The sequence below is a fragment of the Ptychodera flava genome, chromosome 3, assembly GCF_041260155.1.
Source record: "Ptychodera flava strain L36383 chromosome 3, AS_Pfla_20210202, whole genome shotgun sequence".
Taxonomy (NCBI): domain Eukaryota; kingdom Metazoa; phylum Hemichordata; class Enteropneusta; family Ptychoderidae; genus Ptychodera; species Ptychodera flava.
The window spans coordinates 31,039,527-31,055,763 of record NC_091930.1 but is presented as its reverse complement, the minus strand read 5'-3'; the positions used below and the strand labels follow the sequence as shown (position 1 = coordinate 31,055,763).

The 16,237-nt window shown below is 37.3% G+C and overlaps 1 protein-coding gene across 1 annotated transcript; it reads left to right on the top strand.

Moving 5' to 3' along the window:
• The first annotated feature begins 5,699 nt into the window (after positions 1-5,699).
• LOC139126187 (uncharacterized) lies at positions 5,700-12,741 on the top strand. The gene is made up of 5 exons (XM_070692238.1): positions 5,700-5,860; positions 7,147-7,198; positions 9,846-10,036; positions 10,824-10,974; positions 12,248-12,741. Exons 1-4 carry the CDS (start codon positions 5,717-5,719, stop codon positions 10,962-10,964), a joined length of 528 nt encoding a protein of 175 aa, XP_070548339.1. The 5' UTR covers positions 5,700-5,716; the 3' UTR covers positions 10,965-10,974; positions 12,248-12,741.
• The last annotated feature ends 3,496 nt before the right edge of the window (positions 12,742-16,237 follow it).

Here is a 16,237-nt window from a genome sequence, read left to right as displayed (position 1 = left end):
CGTTGTTTCCTAAAGTGTTGGCTATTTCACAGATCGAAATGACCTAGTTTAGGCCTAAAGAAGTATTCTGTGGTTGTTGTACTTCGATTCGGTGACCATGCACACCACCCAGCCTTAATGCAAGATTTATCGAAATCCAAACATTAGCGATATACTGATACTGGCCAAAGTCCACAGCATTTGGAACGAGGCAAGAAACAAATATACACAAAACGATCCAAACATAATATTCTAGTTGTCCTGCTAGAAAAACAAGAGATCAACACACTAACAGCAAAATCACACAGACACTAAACACACCAAAGCACATACAAGACGAGATGGCTGATGTGTGGAGTTACTTTCTCTTTATTACTATTTTACATCGCAGTTGTGAAGTCGCAGGTCGTAGTTTGACAAACACGCAGGACGCAGGTCGCTGTTGTGAAGTCGCAGGTTACACCTAGGTCTAAATGCCAAAGTCGCAGATCGCATGTTCCAAACTCGCAGGACGCAAGTCGCAGTTTTGAAGTCGCAGATCGCATGTCACATGTCGTGACCGGATTTCCATAGTTTTTTTTATAAGCAAAAAACGAACAAACATGGCGGAGCACATAAATTTAGTTAGATATACTTCTAGTAACTTGCGTAGCATATTGAACCTGCGCTGTGTTCTCATTTAGCCACTTGCGCGACTATAACGGCACATTCATATGAATATCAATTAATGCGACTGATTCATATGCAGTAACTTTATAGTTCTAATAGTAAATTAACTCAAGATAGAAATCTAAATACAGTCGTTCTTGATGGGAATCACAAGCACTACCTACGTGCGTTTAAAATCCGATCTTAGGGCTTATAATTAGTCCGATGTTGAATTTAGTCGTAGGTGCTAAAATTCCTAAATGTACAAGGTGTGTCGCGGTTGAAGGACTTGAGCTATGTATAAAAACATCCATACGAGAGGAGACGGAATATCGTCCCTGAACAAAATCAATGCAAAATGTCGTTAAAATTTTTTCCTAAAAATTAAATTGAAGCCATGTCATTGTGACGATCTCCATGCAAAATACACATCTGAAAGGAGGACATTGAGAGCCGCTGCGGACGTCAGGCTCTTTCAGTGTTAGTCTTTGCTGTCTTCCCCTATCATACCGCTTTTATCAGCGTTTGCGCTAAAATAACAGCTTTTTTTCTTGAGTAGGCATATTCTGGCACTTTTGGCTTCGATGGGCAAACTTGGCGGGAAATGCCACGTAATTTCCTTGTTTTATTCCTGAGTTCTCTGTTTTCCCCATTTAAATGATTCAGTTGACTGAGAGACTTCAGTCTATTCCCCTTTAAACATTTTACAAGGCTTTGTCGTAGGTATTACCAGAGCGGAACAAGATATAAAGAAATTCAATCGACAATAAATTAAACGTTTTATATACAATCCACTCTATGGCTGGGTAAAACAATCCTTCAAACGCCTTAAATAAACCATAGCTCTGATTTCAAATGTATGTCTCCATATAATTTTTATGACCCAAAGCTTTTTTGCCATTGCACACTGTTTCATAAAACAATGGATACTTCTCACATCTAACACATCTAATGTATCACTTTTTGTATCTTACCTGAGTGGAAGTGTTGTACACACTTTGGCCAGGGCATGGCCACATTTTTTCACTCTGTTGACCTTAAGAGCAAATTATCGTTTATATCTGAGCCATGTCTTCAGCTGTAAGGTTGGATGTTGAAATCTAGATCTGGGGACATGGGTCGAAAAATAATGTCAAATTATATCCATCCGCCACATAGCACAAACGCGTCAATACTACTAAGCTACACCGTAAAATGCAGTTATAAGTGAAGTCAACTCATCCAACTTTACACCAGAAAACGCTCATCAATTTATTAAGATTATATAAAACAATTAGTGGAACTGTAACTATTCAAGCGGTCGATAGAGCGTAGAAGTCCTCCAAAGTGTAAGTGTTACAGTACTTATGGCCGAAATAAAAGAGCAGCTGCAACCGGAAGCGTAGATTTAAAACAAAGCGTTTAAAGTAGTCACGGGTTTCCTCCTTCAGGAAGACTGCCATGATTAGATTTACAAAAGAAATTGAATTTCTATCCGGTGTTCTTATGACAACACGCGATATACTCTGTACACTCAAGTCAAATCTCTCATCGTGAAGGAGGCATCTGGTGAGTTGCCAGAAACTTTTAACTAAGAACTTGTACGGTTTGAGGTTCTTTTTGCATTCGCATTTCGATCATACCCACATTCAACAACAACAACACAACAACAAGGTAACAACTAGTCTGGCAGAGACCCTGCGATTCGCGATCTTCCCTATTGTAACACGCGCGCGCCCTTCAGATACGCGACGCGAATCCCAGGGTCTGGACGTTCTTGCAAGCGACCGGTCGGATTTCTGCCTGATCCGGGTACTTTATAGATTTGCACACATCCGTTAAAAATAAAAAACGACAAGTACCATCGCCAAATAAAATAAAAAATAAAAATAAAAACTTACCGCGTATATAGGTCTACCAGCTACTAGTATATATTATGTTCGCCCAGTTAGATAGTTGTTTCTGTTGACATCACTACCCTTATGAATATTTATATACTTGCAAAAACCGACAGTTGCTGTGTCTGGCAGTGCGTGATCACAGCTGCACAGCGTAGCCTTCGAATGCAGGCCCATCGTTGGCGCGCACAAAACAAGGCACAGCGGCTGTGGAGAGTCTAGGTAACAACAACAACAACGACAACAACAAACGAATAGACAACACAAACATGCAAACGTGAATGCCTGCCTGTTTGCACACACATGTATGACAACCTACCTATTTACACACCTATCTACACGTCATACACATGCCTATTATACATACATATATGAGTGGTATCCTACCCGAGTCAATCTCCTCTGATAAAGTGAAATCTGTAAATTTCACACAGGTATGGTTGTAAACTCTGTCGTTCCTGATCTCGAACTCATATTTTTCTTTCACAAGTTCTGAACAGTTCGGGTAGACTCGGTGGAGAAAACAGTTTAACACCTTTGCTCATCATCTTCATGGACTGCAGCGAACAATAAAGGTAAAATAAATTAGAAATGGAGTCATAGAATCGACCAAATTATTTCGAGGAAATAAAAAAGAGAGCATAATACTACTGACATCAAGGTTAGGAACTGATCGATGCAAACAAGCAGAGGGGATTAGCAATATTGCATGGAAACATTTGTGTTGCTATCCATGGTTTTTTAATGATTATAAAGAGCGCGTTCAAGTTTCCTTGTGAAAATTTATGTAATATTATTCAATTAAAGCAGGTACTGCACTGCGTTTTTCTGTGCTGTGCCATGCTGGAATGTAATGTACTGTATTGTACTGTAATGTGGTCTACTGAAATGTACTGTACTGTGCTGTACTGACTGTACTGTGTTGTTCTATGATGCTGCGCTATGCTGATGTGTCAAGCCTCCCCAATATGATATTTAATGAGGTATTTATAAATTTGTATAAACCCCCTTGCAATTGCAATCAGTCAGGCTTTGCAATGATTTGTATCTGGCCGTAAAAGTTATCGCTTTGAGATATTGTACGGCTCCTGTCTGTCGATACTTATCAACGTGAACAGTACCAACTGTATTCAGGTGTTCAGATTCCACTGTATCTAAGTATTCGTACCAATTAATGGTAAAGGGACTGATGACCTGAAAGAGGTCAATCGGATCAAACACTCTGCCGCCACTAGCATTCTAGCTCTGACATCGCCGACAACTGTATCGTCAATGCAGGACTGTACTACACATACCGCTCACATTACCTTAGAGTCTCAAAACAAATTGAAGGTAGATTTAAATGTCAAAGTCTCATTTCGATTCGTTTCATGTACAACATCGAAGCGCAAATAATGTATTAATGAAGCACTGAACACCTGGTAACAGACCCGGCTAGGGAGCTACTCAGTACCCCGTATGTACATTAGGTCATTCAGAGCAAGGAAGAGATGTTTATTGCCCGTTCTTGTCGCACCTCTCTTTTTGCCTCACGTGTTTACACATGTGAGCTAATGTCGTATCGATGTCCGTCTGTCTGTCTGTCTGTCTGTCTGTCTGTCTGTCTGTCTGTCGTCTGTCTGTCTGTATGTTGTGTATGTCTGTTTTATTACATGCCTCGAGGTGAATGCAAATCAGTGCATTGATTTTGAATAGGAACATCCGGGATGTTAGCGGGCCGGTGAACGATGTACTGACCGGTTTCCATGGTTACCCGGGCCAGTGAAGCCTTTCGATGTTTTCGACGTCAAAGTGGACGCTTAACGCTAGATGTAAAATATCCATGCGCGCACTGCTATTTTGACTTTCGTTAAAATCTGTTTGATGCTGGTCGATAATGGTAAAATTGTTTGAAAATGCCCTGCTTGTAACTAAATGTCATATAGCATTAACTGTGAAGAGGCATGTAATAAAAATATTATTGCCTGAATACATGGGTTTATGTGCCCTCGCAGCAGGAGACAATTTGCCCTCCTGGCGTCGGGCAAATTGTCACCTGCTCTCGGGCACCTAAACCCATGTATTCAGGCAATAATATATAATATTACCTGAGAAAGCAGTCAGGAGACGAAGTCGTCTAATACTATAGATGACTATTTTATATATACAGTGGCCACAAAGTGAAGCATAACACTTGGGTGAGAGGCAGTGCATAGAGTCAAGTGACCTGAATTGTCTCTGTTAAGGGAAGAAAAGTCTATGATGACGGAAGGCGAGGTTTCCGGTAGATAACGCACTTCTGGCGGGAAAAGTTTCAATGAGTCATGAAAAAGGCAAATGATGGATTAGACTTATTGTATTATGAATCTCTGGTTGGTAAAATAGGCAGTGATAGGAAGCGCTGCCCAAAGCTTAATTTTAGGAGAATCTATAGGGAGATACAGAGTATCTACACTAACACACTGAAATAATAATGACGTAATACACACACACACACACACACCTAAACACACACACACACACACACACACACACACACCACACACACACACACACCACACACACATATATATATATATATATATATATATATATATATATATATATATATATATATATATATACAGGTGTTGCGTTATTCAGGCAGCGTCGATGGCGATTAGATTGTGCCCGGCTTTCGGCCTAGTTCGAGAGATACATCGCCTAAACATAAGCGTCAAGCTAAATTCCAGTCACCACGCATGGGTAGGCGGCGCGAACGTCAGTTAAGTAGAGGTGCCCGAGAAGAGACTGGAATGTTGCTCACGCTTATGTTTTGGCGATGTGTCCGTCGAACTCGGCCGAAAGTCACACGAATGGAGCGTTTTTGAAGAAGATTAAGTATCAGATATGAATTTTGAGAATAATAAGGAACGACCGACGGTTACATGATAGATGAACTTGCTAACTTCCACAGTAAAATCGAGCGCCGATGTTGACATGGCGGCATAACCCTTATATATACTTCATAGTTATTTGGTTTCCTAATTTTCTTCTTCTCAGGCATATGTACACACATTTGCATGTGTTGGGGGCGTAGGCGCAGAGCAAAATTTTAGAAAACATGTGACTGTTCTTCGGAGGCGCATCCGGATCCCTGCCACGTAGAGGTTCAAGGACACGCGTGTGTCGCAACTTAAAAGCTTGCACGGGAAACGCAGATGTTAGAGATATACCACAGGAGCCAGTAGACAATGGCGGCATGTCTGAAAGCAAAAAGTGTGTTAATTACTGGTTGTAGCCGGGGCATCGGCTTGGAGTTTGTGAAACAATTTGTCCGACTGCCATCTCCTCCTGTACATATATTTGCATCGTGCAGGTCACCTGTAACTGCTTACGTGAGTATTTAATAGCCGCCTACGTGTCGACCACAGGCGTACGCGGGCTGTGGGCTGGATACTTTTCATAGTGTAGAGTTAATGCTGTGACTGTGTGAGTTTATATTCCGTCCGACGTTCTCCTGAGGATAGTTTACGTATGAGAACGTTGGAACGTAGCTCTGCTCATAGCATAAACTCTGCACCATTAAAACTTACCCAGCCCACAGCACGCCTGCGGCAGAGTGGTGTCGACTCGTCCCTTCCATCTTTGTAAGGTTAACATATAGTGATCTGAGGGCACGGGTGCAGACATACACCATAGTTGTGAACTTGTGGTTGTATTCAGCCTTTCTCTTTGTGGATTCAAATAGTCGCGTATCGACAGCGCCTTGGTCAGCTCAGGGTTATCGCTGCAGAACATCCGTTGCGAGCCAACCAATGCAGGCTTCTTCGGTAGTTGAGGGAGCCTTCAGTTATTATGAGTGGATGGGCGGAAGAAATCGAGGGTGGTCCTTTATGTAAAAATTGACCTCCTCTAATGCCCTTTTCTAAAAATACGAACCTCCCCCTGATGCCACTTTCTAAAAGGTGACCCTTCTCTCCCTCCCTCTCCAAACTGAAAAGTTTGAAATGTGTATATGTAACCTTAATAGAACTTCTGACTTTGTTATATTACAATAATTAAAGGGACATTTGCTGTAACGTTAGGTCGTCATTTTAGTTTTCTTGTTCTATGTATCAAATGTTTCCTGTCCAACTCCCTATAGCATGTAGTATGCCAGGGATTCTGCTTGTCAACAAGGCCATACATATGTAATGACTATTTTAATTGTCCTCAAATGAATTCTTGTCCCGACTTGAATTCAATTTCAAATAATAACAATGCTGAATATAGGATGCATTAATCAGATAAGGGACTGGACAGAAGTCAAAGGGGGGGGGGCAGTGTTGTTTTGAGTGGGGTAGCAATTTTTTGCGCACGCATTTTAAAGAGTCATAAAATTTTATGAATGCCTATGGCGGAGTGTCGCCATTTTTGGGGCAATTATTAGAAACCAAGATGTTGCTGATATACAGCTTCTCCCATACGTATCAAATCATAATACATAGCAATTTATTGAGTAAACTGTCAAAAAATTTCCCCTAAAAACTGAGCTACATCTGAACTTATATATGTATTTAATATTTAAATATATATATATATTATATATATATATATATATATATATATATATATATATATATATATATATATATATATATATATATTTATATATATATCATTGTTTTGACTTGTTTTACAGGAATTACAGCAGATATGCAAGGACAATCCATCTGTTACAGTGCTCAAGATAGGTATATATAAAATGTTTCTGTTTGATAATTTTGACGTTTTTCTGCAATTTTATTTTTGTATTAATTCTAATTTATTGTTTTACATTTTATCATGTTAAAAATATTAAGCTTATCAATATATTCATAATTGCCATGTCATTTTATTAATTGATGTCTGATGCATTTCCGTATAGGTATGACAATATATTAAGGTTGCTAAATATTCATACTTATGTCCTGCGAACAAGCTTAAAGCATTTCTATTACAAAAACTACAAAAAGTAGACATAAAAACCTGTATTATTTCAACAAACAAATTCATAGTTCATATGTAAACAAATTACACTTAACAGTAACACCAATAACATAAAATAAAGTAAAAGTACCAATAAACTTGTAAATGATATAACTAACAAAAATGCACAAAAATGGAATCATGTAAACCAACAAGTAAATTATTTCCAGATAAAAATGAAGACAAAAGATAAGAAAGTAGTAGTAATTAACATGTTAAGCAACAAAGTGTAATTGACAGCAGCAACAAACAGTTGAAACTAGCTTTGATACGTAGCAGTACTGTCAAGGAAGTACACAATTAAGCCTTGCATCTACAGGGAAACATCGCACATGGAATGCATTATATTCCGTTGTATGTCTTTACAAAGCAACCTAATGACAAGAGCACATTTAGATTGTTGTTGATGAAGTCAGTATTGTGTGGAAATCTTCAATTAAACTTTGTCAATCTTCAATCTTTGCCTTCAGAAAATCAAAGAGAAAAAAATATTTGAGGAGTTTCTGCATTTATTAGCTCTGCTGTCAGCGATACTGAGCTTATCAAATAGACTGATTTTCCGTCGTAATCCGTTGTCCATCTTTTTTCCGTAAACAATGGCTTTCTTCTCTGAAATTATATGTCCGATTGCTTTGAAATTTGATATGCAATTCACTTTGGGTGACCTCAATAAGGTTAGTTCAAATCGTGGTGAACTTTGTATTTTTGGTATACAGTTTCTTATTGGTTATCTTATTTATGATGTATTAAAATGACGAAATCTGCCATTTTGTAATTTTGGGACTAATTTTGCCATATTTGGTCAAAAATTGTATTTCTCCCAAAAACTACTCATATGAGAGCTGTAAGATATGGTATACAGGCTCGTACAGATGAACTTAATGTGATATATTGAAATTATGACGAAATCTGCAATTTTACCGGGGGAGGGCAATTTTTGCCATTTTTGTCTAAATGTTATTTTCAAAAAATTACTCATCTGATACCTTTCGTTGACATGTGTTAAGGGATGATCTTGGAACTTTTCAATTATGTATTTTTGCAGCTATTTTTGCCATATTTTGTCAGGCCACTGAAATGAGCTACCAAAAATATCCACCTTCATCATCAACAAATGTGTCAAAAATAGTTATTCTCTACATAACACAGAAGTACTTTATCGGCCGCTTGTTCCACTTTGCAAAGAAACCCTTCCAGCTACTCACTTCAAATTGACTTATTGGTTAGTCGTATTAGCAGTGTGATATTGTTTATAAATGTCGACAATAAGCAATATGTCCGGTGCTATTTGGTGCTATTTTTATTTTTACTTTCAATAGCGCTGATTGGGATTTCAGGTTTGTTACTAAATATAGCTGCACGCGCGACATCGGATACCGCTGCCTGAAATTCTGATGGTTGCATGCGCTTTCGCCTGAGCAATAAAATCAAATGAATTGGTGAGAGGTTTAATAAGTATTGTAACACTGGTAGGTTTTACTTTCATCGTTCTTGTTGAATATGCGGACAAATACTTATTTTTCCATATTAAAGAAAGAAAATGACATTCAGCGATCAGCGCTATTGAATAGTTACTAAAATGCCAAATATACCGCTTGTCAAGGCAGCATATAAATATCTAATGCCGAATGGCCATAACTATTTTTGACAACTGAATTCTAATACAAACTTATAAATGATCCAATCGTTTGATAGCAGAAACAATGTTCAAAGTAAGAGCAACTTCAAGTGCGTGTGAACTATTTAGAGCATTCAACATCGAACATTACCTGCTCCGATGGGGATCTAATATTGTGATCAATCGCAGATCGTGGAAAAGCTAAATTGAAAGTTAGTTCAGTTCCACGTTCAAATAAGTGTTATATGGGGACAAACCAATTTAACGCCCTTCAGTCGACATAAGAACTTTGAAAGACAAATCAACTTGTAGTTAAACAATCGATAGGAGGTGAACATGAACACTTTACGTACAGCAGCTGATGTACCCTTTTACAACAGGAAGTCTGCTTTGCATTGCAACGATCGTAAGACATTTGCGTTTTCGCAACAATTAGGTCAACTGCTGCGTGATGGCGCTCTGAATGTAACACTGTGAAAAAAGGAAGGACACAAGGCGCCGTATTTTCAAATAGACGATCTGTTTTTGTTTTTCAGATTTCGCCCAAAAACCAACGCGCACGCGGGTGGCAAACAAAGAATCTTTTTTAAGGTGCCTTACTGCAAATAGCCGACACAATCGGATAATTTATATTTTCTCCTTCGAGGAAAAATATAGTGAAGTTATACAAGAAACTATGACACTTGCCAGAAAATATGTAATGTTGGAAATGCAATTTGCCTGCGAGAAATAAGAAAGATGTTTCGATTTTCCAGATGTTGTGGACAAGACAACCATTGACAGTGCAGCCTTGCAGGTGGAACAGATACTTGCTGGAAGTGGACTCAACTTGCTGATAAATAATGCTGGATTTCTCTTTGATGAAGAGAAAATTGAAGATGTCATGGAAGAAACAATGCTTTCAACATATAAAGTGAACACAGTTGGTCCAGTATTAGTCACAAAGGTAAGAAAGTCGTATTTTTACAAACAAATGACTCTTTTTTACCCTAGGATGTATTATTCAAAACTTTAGTATGTTTACACACATTCTCGTATGCAAGGTACACCATCAATGCACCCTAAAGGTGTTTATTCTAGAGTAGGAGATGAAGACCCTTAATGCTAATACAATATAATATAATATAATATAATATAATATAATATAATATAATATAATATAATATAATATAATATAATATAATATAATATAATATAATATAATATAATATAATATAATATAATATAATATAATATAATATAATATAATATAATATAATATAATATAATATAATATAATATAATTTAATATAATATAATATAATGTAATATAATATAATATAATATAATATAATATAATATAATATAATATAATATAATATAATATATATAATATAGTATAATATAATATAATATAATATAATATAATATAATATAATATAATGTAACATAATATAATATAATATAATATAATATAATATAATATAATATAATATAATATAATATAATATAATATAATATAATATAATATAATATAACATAACATAATATAATATAATATAATGTAACATAATATAATATAATGTATCATAATATTATATTACATAGTTAGCGTACACCATTTGGTGTCGTTTTGAAGAAAAAGCGTTGTTCTTTTATCACGATATTTAATACATTTCGTTACATTCAAAAACTGTCCATAATATTGATATAATAGCTGATATAATATCAACTCGTGATTTTGATTTCCACAGAGGTTTCTGCCTCTCATAAGGAAGGCAGCACAGACCTATGGTACAGATGAGTATAGCGCATCGCGTGCTGCAATCATGAATATATCCAGTCATTGGAGTTCCATTGATATCAATACATTTGCTGGAACATTACAGCTATAGATGTTCTAAGGTATGTTTCACAGATAAGGTAAATTATAGCTGAATCTTTTAAAGGCTTTTCGTTTTGGCTTGTTGTAAAGGCTTTTATGCAATTGCTACAGTTATCAGTGATCGAACCTAATACACGATTCTTTGTTCATTACAGTTCTCGTTGATAATTTTCCATATAAGTATTGACAAATTTTGGATAATATTCAAGGGAAAGACACACGGTGTTTAAAGCGTATATGAAACGTTTACCCCCTATGGCTGACCATTAAAATCTATCTTCACGCCTTACCATCATATCGTACGATCATGTTCAATCGATGAATCATCATCAATTGAAAGTATATGATGTGTGTCTTCTAGGCGAAACATTTTACATTTTCACCTTCTCATGTGTTGCAAAACAAATTCATAAATACTTTTATTTTGTGCCGGTGCAAAGACAGAACAAAGTCAATTACAGCAAGTGTTGGTTCAAGCAAATCGATCTGACACAATGGTCCCCAGACAGGAATACAGCATCGTATTGCAAGGCAGAATGACTTGTAGAAATAGCACATTGCCCTGGTGCAAATTAAAGTGAAATATGCGTTTCATGAGTGTCACATCATATATTTCCTGACATATGATCATTCGTCAGCCATATTAGATTGTATTGCAAAAAAAATTGAAAGGCATATGCAAGTTGTATAGTGTTTGTGACTGGAGTGGAAAAAAAATTGAGAAATATCTGTACTACTAACTAATTAATACTTACTTTTATGTGAGGTTGGAATGTTCCTCCCATAATTTCCCTATGATTAAATTGGTGTCGCTGATCAATATTAATTACGCCATATATTAACACACCTTCTCTGGCTAGCTTACGATCAACATTCACTTAACTTAATCATTGGTCAATCATGAGAGGAAGATTTTGACTGACTGAATTTCAAAGGGACGCCAGTGACGTCATCGTCTCTCCTTTAGATTAGCTGTTTTTTATTATAAGACGCTAAAACATCTCGTGGCCATGCAGAATGTGGACGAAGGCCAAAAGCGAGTATTGGGTCTAGGCTACCATTACTGAGGTTTTTTATTGCTCTTATATCATAATACTAGATTTAAGTACTGGCACAAAACGTCTTATAAGGGACTGTCTAGCTGAGAGCTCGAGCCTGTCCCAGCTCTGCTAGATAGCAATTACAACACTTTTTCCACATCTCGACCCATAAGTATTTAGGCTATCAATATACTAGTATGATATTATACAAGTTTGAACCTGCCAAATACATTTTTGAATCCTCTCTTCACAGATTGCATTGAATATGGTTACCAAAACCTAAGTATTGAGCTGGAGGCTGATAAGATACTGGTGGTAAATCTTGATCCGGGATCAGTGCGAACTGACTTGGGAGGACCTGATAATCCTACTTCAACAGAAGAATCTGTCAGTGGTTTGATGAATGTCATGGCAACAGGAACAAAGGAACACAATGCGTTATTGTATGATTTCACTGGAGCGTTGCTTCCGTGGTGATCCGATTTCAGAAATCATATTACATCTGATATATGGAATATCGTTTGAAACAGAGTCTGCCTTCAATGTATCAGAATAGCTAACTAATCATCTTAGATGTAGTGAAATCAGTTCAGATGGCCTCCATCTGGAACTGAGCGCTGTGTATAGTGCCAATACCTTTCGTTAAGGAACGATTGCATGTGATTAGCGAAGTGCGTTTTAAAGGTGTTTTCAGTGAGACCGATGTAAACCTTCCCTGTGTTGTCCCCCGCTGATACCTTGACCTTGTAAACCACACCTTTGACTTGACAATTACCCTAATTCAATGACTTTGTCCCGGAAATTACAATCCGCTGATCGATCTTTACGTTGGTATATCGTGATTACCCTCTTATTGTGCGATTTGATTACACTAGCCATATTCTTCATACAGCAATAACTCCCCTTTATTGTGTTTCTATTAAAGGACTTGTGAGGCTTAGATCCTTTTGGAAATTGTTTGTCAACAAATGGAAGGAATTTCTTGCCGATATTACTTTCCAGGTTCTTGCTGAAAGGGGAGGGGATGAACCACGTGATGTTCATTTCCTGTTATTGTTTCTCCACGCAGAATGGTTGGTCTTGATATATTCAATTTGATCTTTGTACCCGCTTGAACTTAATGCTAGCAGCGATAACGTCAAGCGGGTACCAGCGTATAATATCGGCAACGAATTCCTTCAACTAGTTGCGATAAAGCCGTTTTTGCTGACTTGATATCTCTTTTAAAACTTTAGTTTTCAACACGATTGGAAATTAATTTTTGGATAATTGGATATCTTATTAAGTTGATTAATAAGCAAATAAAGGTCATCTACTCTTCCTTGTTTGAAATGCACTTGATTTATGGATAATATTGTGATAATTAGAATAGGACATCTAACATATATTTTTATTTTAAGATCAAATTTTCCAAGCGTGTTGAAAACTAACGTTTAAAAAGAGATATAAAGTCAGGAAAAAGGGCTTTATCGTGTAGCAATATTGCCTTAGCTTCGTCTCAGTCATCTTTTTCTGTGATTGAAACATAGCTTTCTTGCCCGGTTTCCAATAGTCCTATCTTGCAGTTGACAAGTGTGAGGTGTATAATCGCAAACGTGTTTCCGTTCATCTTCCTAGCTAGAAAATGACGTTTCACATATAGTCCTAATATCTTCTTTGATTGCATTTATTTCCGCTTTACTTGCACTGCCTCAGAAGAAATTTCAACTTTTCTGCTATCAATTTTTATTCACCTAGACAGCCAAATTTCACAATCACCAGGCTATTGGTTTTTCACACTTGTTGGTTATATTTGTCTCACGAGAGCATCAGTCGAGTGTAAGGCAAAATATCCTCAATTCGTCTGAGAAATCTGATTCCAGGTCATTAGGGTGCGAGATTCTATTAATCGCAGCATATTCCTTATGCGAAAGCATGTTGTTCATATGGTGATTTACAGATAAAGACGGTCACCTCTCTTGCAAACTTACAAATCAAGGCTACACAAGACAAATGTGTGTCTCTAATTTCAAACTTTATTTTGCCATGTGTCTTGGGATGTTCAAAAGTGTGATGTGTCTCTTACTTGCTTGTCTTTGTACCTTTACAACCGCTGTCAGGCTTTCTCTCTTGGCGAGTGTTCGTTTCGTCTTTATGTTCAAAATTGAATAAATTAACGCATGATAATAGAATAGTTTTAGTTTGTCAACAAACCAAAGGAGACCAATTTTGCACAGTTATCTTTTCGCGTGGATACAAATCACTCATCTTGCCAGATTTTGCCTCGAGTTTGTTCACCTTCACACAACCATAACTTATCTGGATAGAGTACAAACCAGCATTTCATGCTCAAAGACCCATGAATGAACATAAGTCAGAGTTCTGAAATTTCAAGAGAGAGGAATTTGCAGTGTAGACAGATGATCTCTTCTGGCATCAGATACATATATGCCTGAAGACTGTGATCATATACTTTCTGTTTTGGCTCACACATTGGTATGTTTGGCGGGTGTCACATGTGGCGGAGGATGCTCTTACCCTTCCAAAACACCTTACATCACGTCATGGGTTGTTTTACCGGGGCACAAATATCTTTCACGACTTTGATTGTCAGTGTTATGTGTACCAGTACTTTATTCATAGTCGTGCTGTGCTGTAATATGTCTGTCCTATACAATACTTATATACTACTTTTGATCAAAATTTTGGGATGACAGATGGGTATGATTGCTATGAATTCATCACATGTACTCTGAAATGTAACCCTCGCTCCACGTCATCTTGTTGTTATGATATTGAACATCTACGTTCTGTTTTCCTTGATAACTATTGGAGGAAGCTTTTTTATGCTGATGCCTGTACATTAAACATTATACAAATCACCCCCCCCCCCCACTTCGTCCAATAACAGAAGTCTTTAAGTCTGAGGACAATATTTCATTTTTGCATACTGTTTATCAAAGCGTTCTCTACTATAACTCAATATTATGTCCTCTTTTACGTCGTCTGGGACAGTAATTGCTCCCCGATCGGTATGATGCTGATGCTTGTATATATTGCATTGTACACAAAGCCACAAAGCACCCTTAACCTTCGCCCTATAACAGAAATCCCTTAAGCGTGACGACACTATTTCACTTTTGCATATTGTTATCAAAGTGTTCTCTACTGACACTAGAAACGAACGCTATCAGAAAAATCTCTAAATATCTGTGTTGTATGATAAACTACTACCGCGTAGTATTTTTTATTCTCTCTTATTATTATTGTCAATTCTGTTTTGTTTGTGGCATGAAAGCTTTTCCAATACAGATTTAGACGTGATGGGTATAGCCTATTTAGGCCAAATCGGCCATGCCCACCACATCTATTAAAATTCATTAGTTTACTTTACTTGTTTGTGCACACATTTTTATCGACTTTAAATCTGGGGAATGGCTATTACATCAGGTTGACAACCTCCCCCCACCATATGTGGGAAGTTATGCTGTTTGTAATAGTATTAGCCCTGCGGCCGGTATGAGTCAAGAGTGCTCGGCTATGACTACGCCTTATCCGTATTATAGCCCTGCCACGCAGAGCAAAGTAGCGCATGTGTAGACGCCAAAGAAGTTGAGCACAGTCACATGACAAGATCATGTTATCAGCACATCTCTATAGTGACGCAAGCTTGGAAATAAGACGACGAAACTTCGAATGTTGAAGTTATTGGCATTGTTTCACTTTTAAGTCTTGGACTTTGTACTTCTATGATGGCATATAATGGTCAAATGACGATTGTCGTCCATGGTTCTATTGCCAGACGTGATAGACTGTCCCTTCTTTAACGGCCTGTAGTGAAAAATAAGTTATTTTTCGTTTTTCATTCAATGTCGATATAGGATGCTTGGTTCGGGAAAACATGGAGTAAAATTGTTCCATGGGCAAACGAAATATAAATTTGAAGGTAACTCAAAGTTGGAAATAAATTCAGTGCAATCACTGCGCTCGAACTATTGACCAACGACAGCAACGCTTACAATAGCCCATATACCTGACCCTATTTTCATTAGCAGCGCAGACCCTTTTTTCATTAGCAGCGCAGCCAGCGGTAGAAATGGGTCAGGGGACCAGACTGACCGTACGCCGGTCGTCTCCAAATCCAATCCCAGCATTCTTCGTTTGTCCTCGTTCATATTTAGCACAGTTTTCACTCTTTTTCTATTTAGACGTGATGATAACGATATTTTTGTTAATAAAGATTTGGAAAATAACACTTACTTTA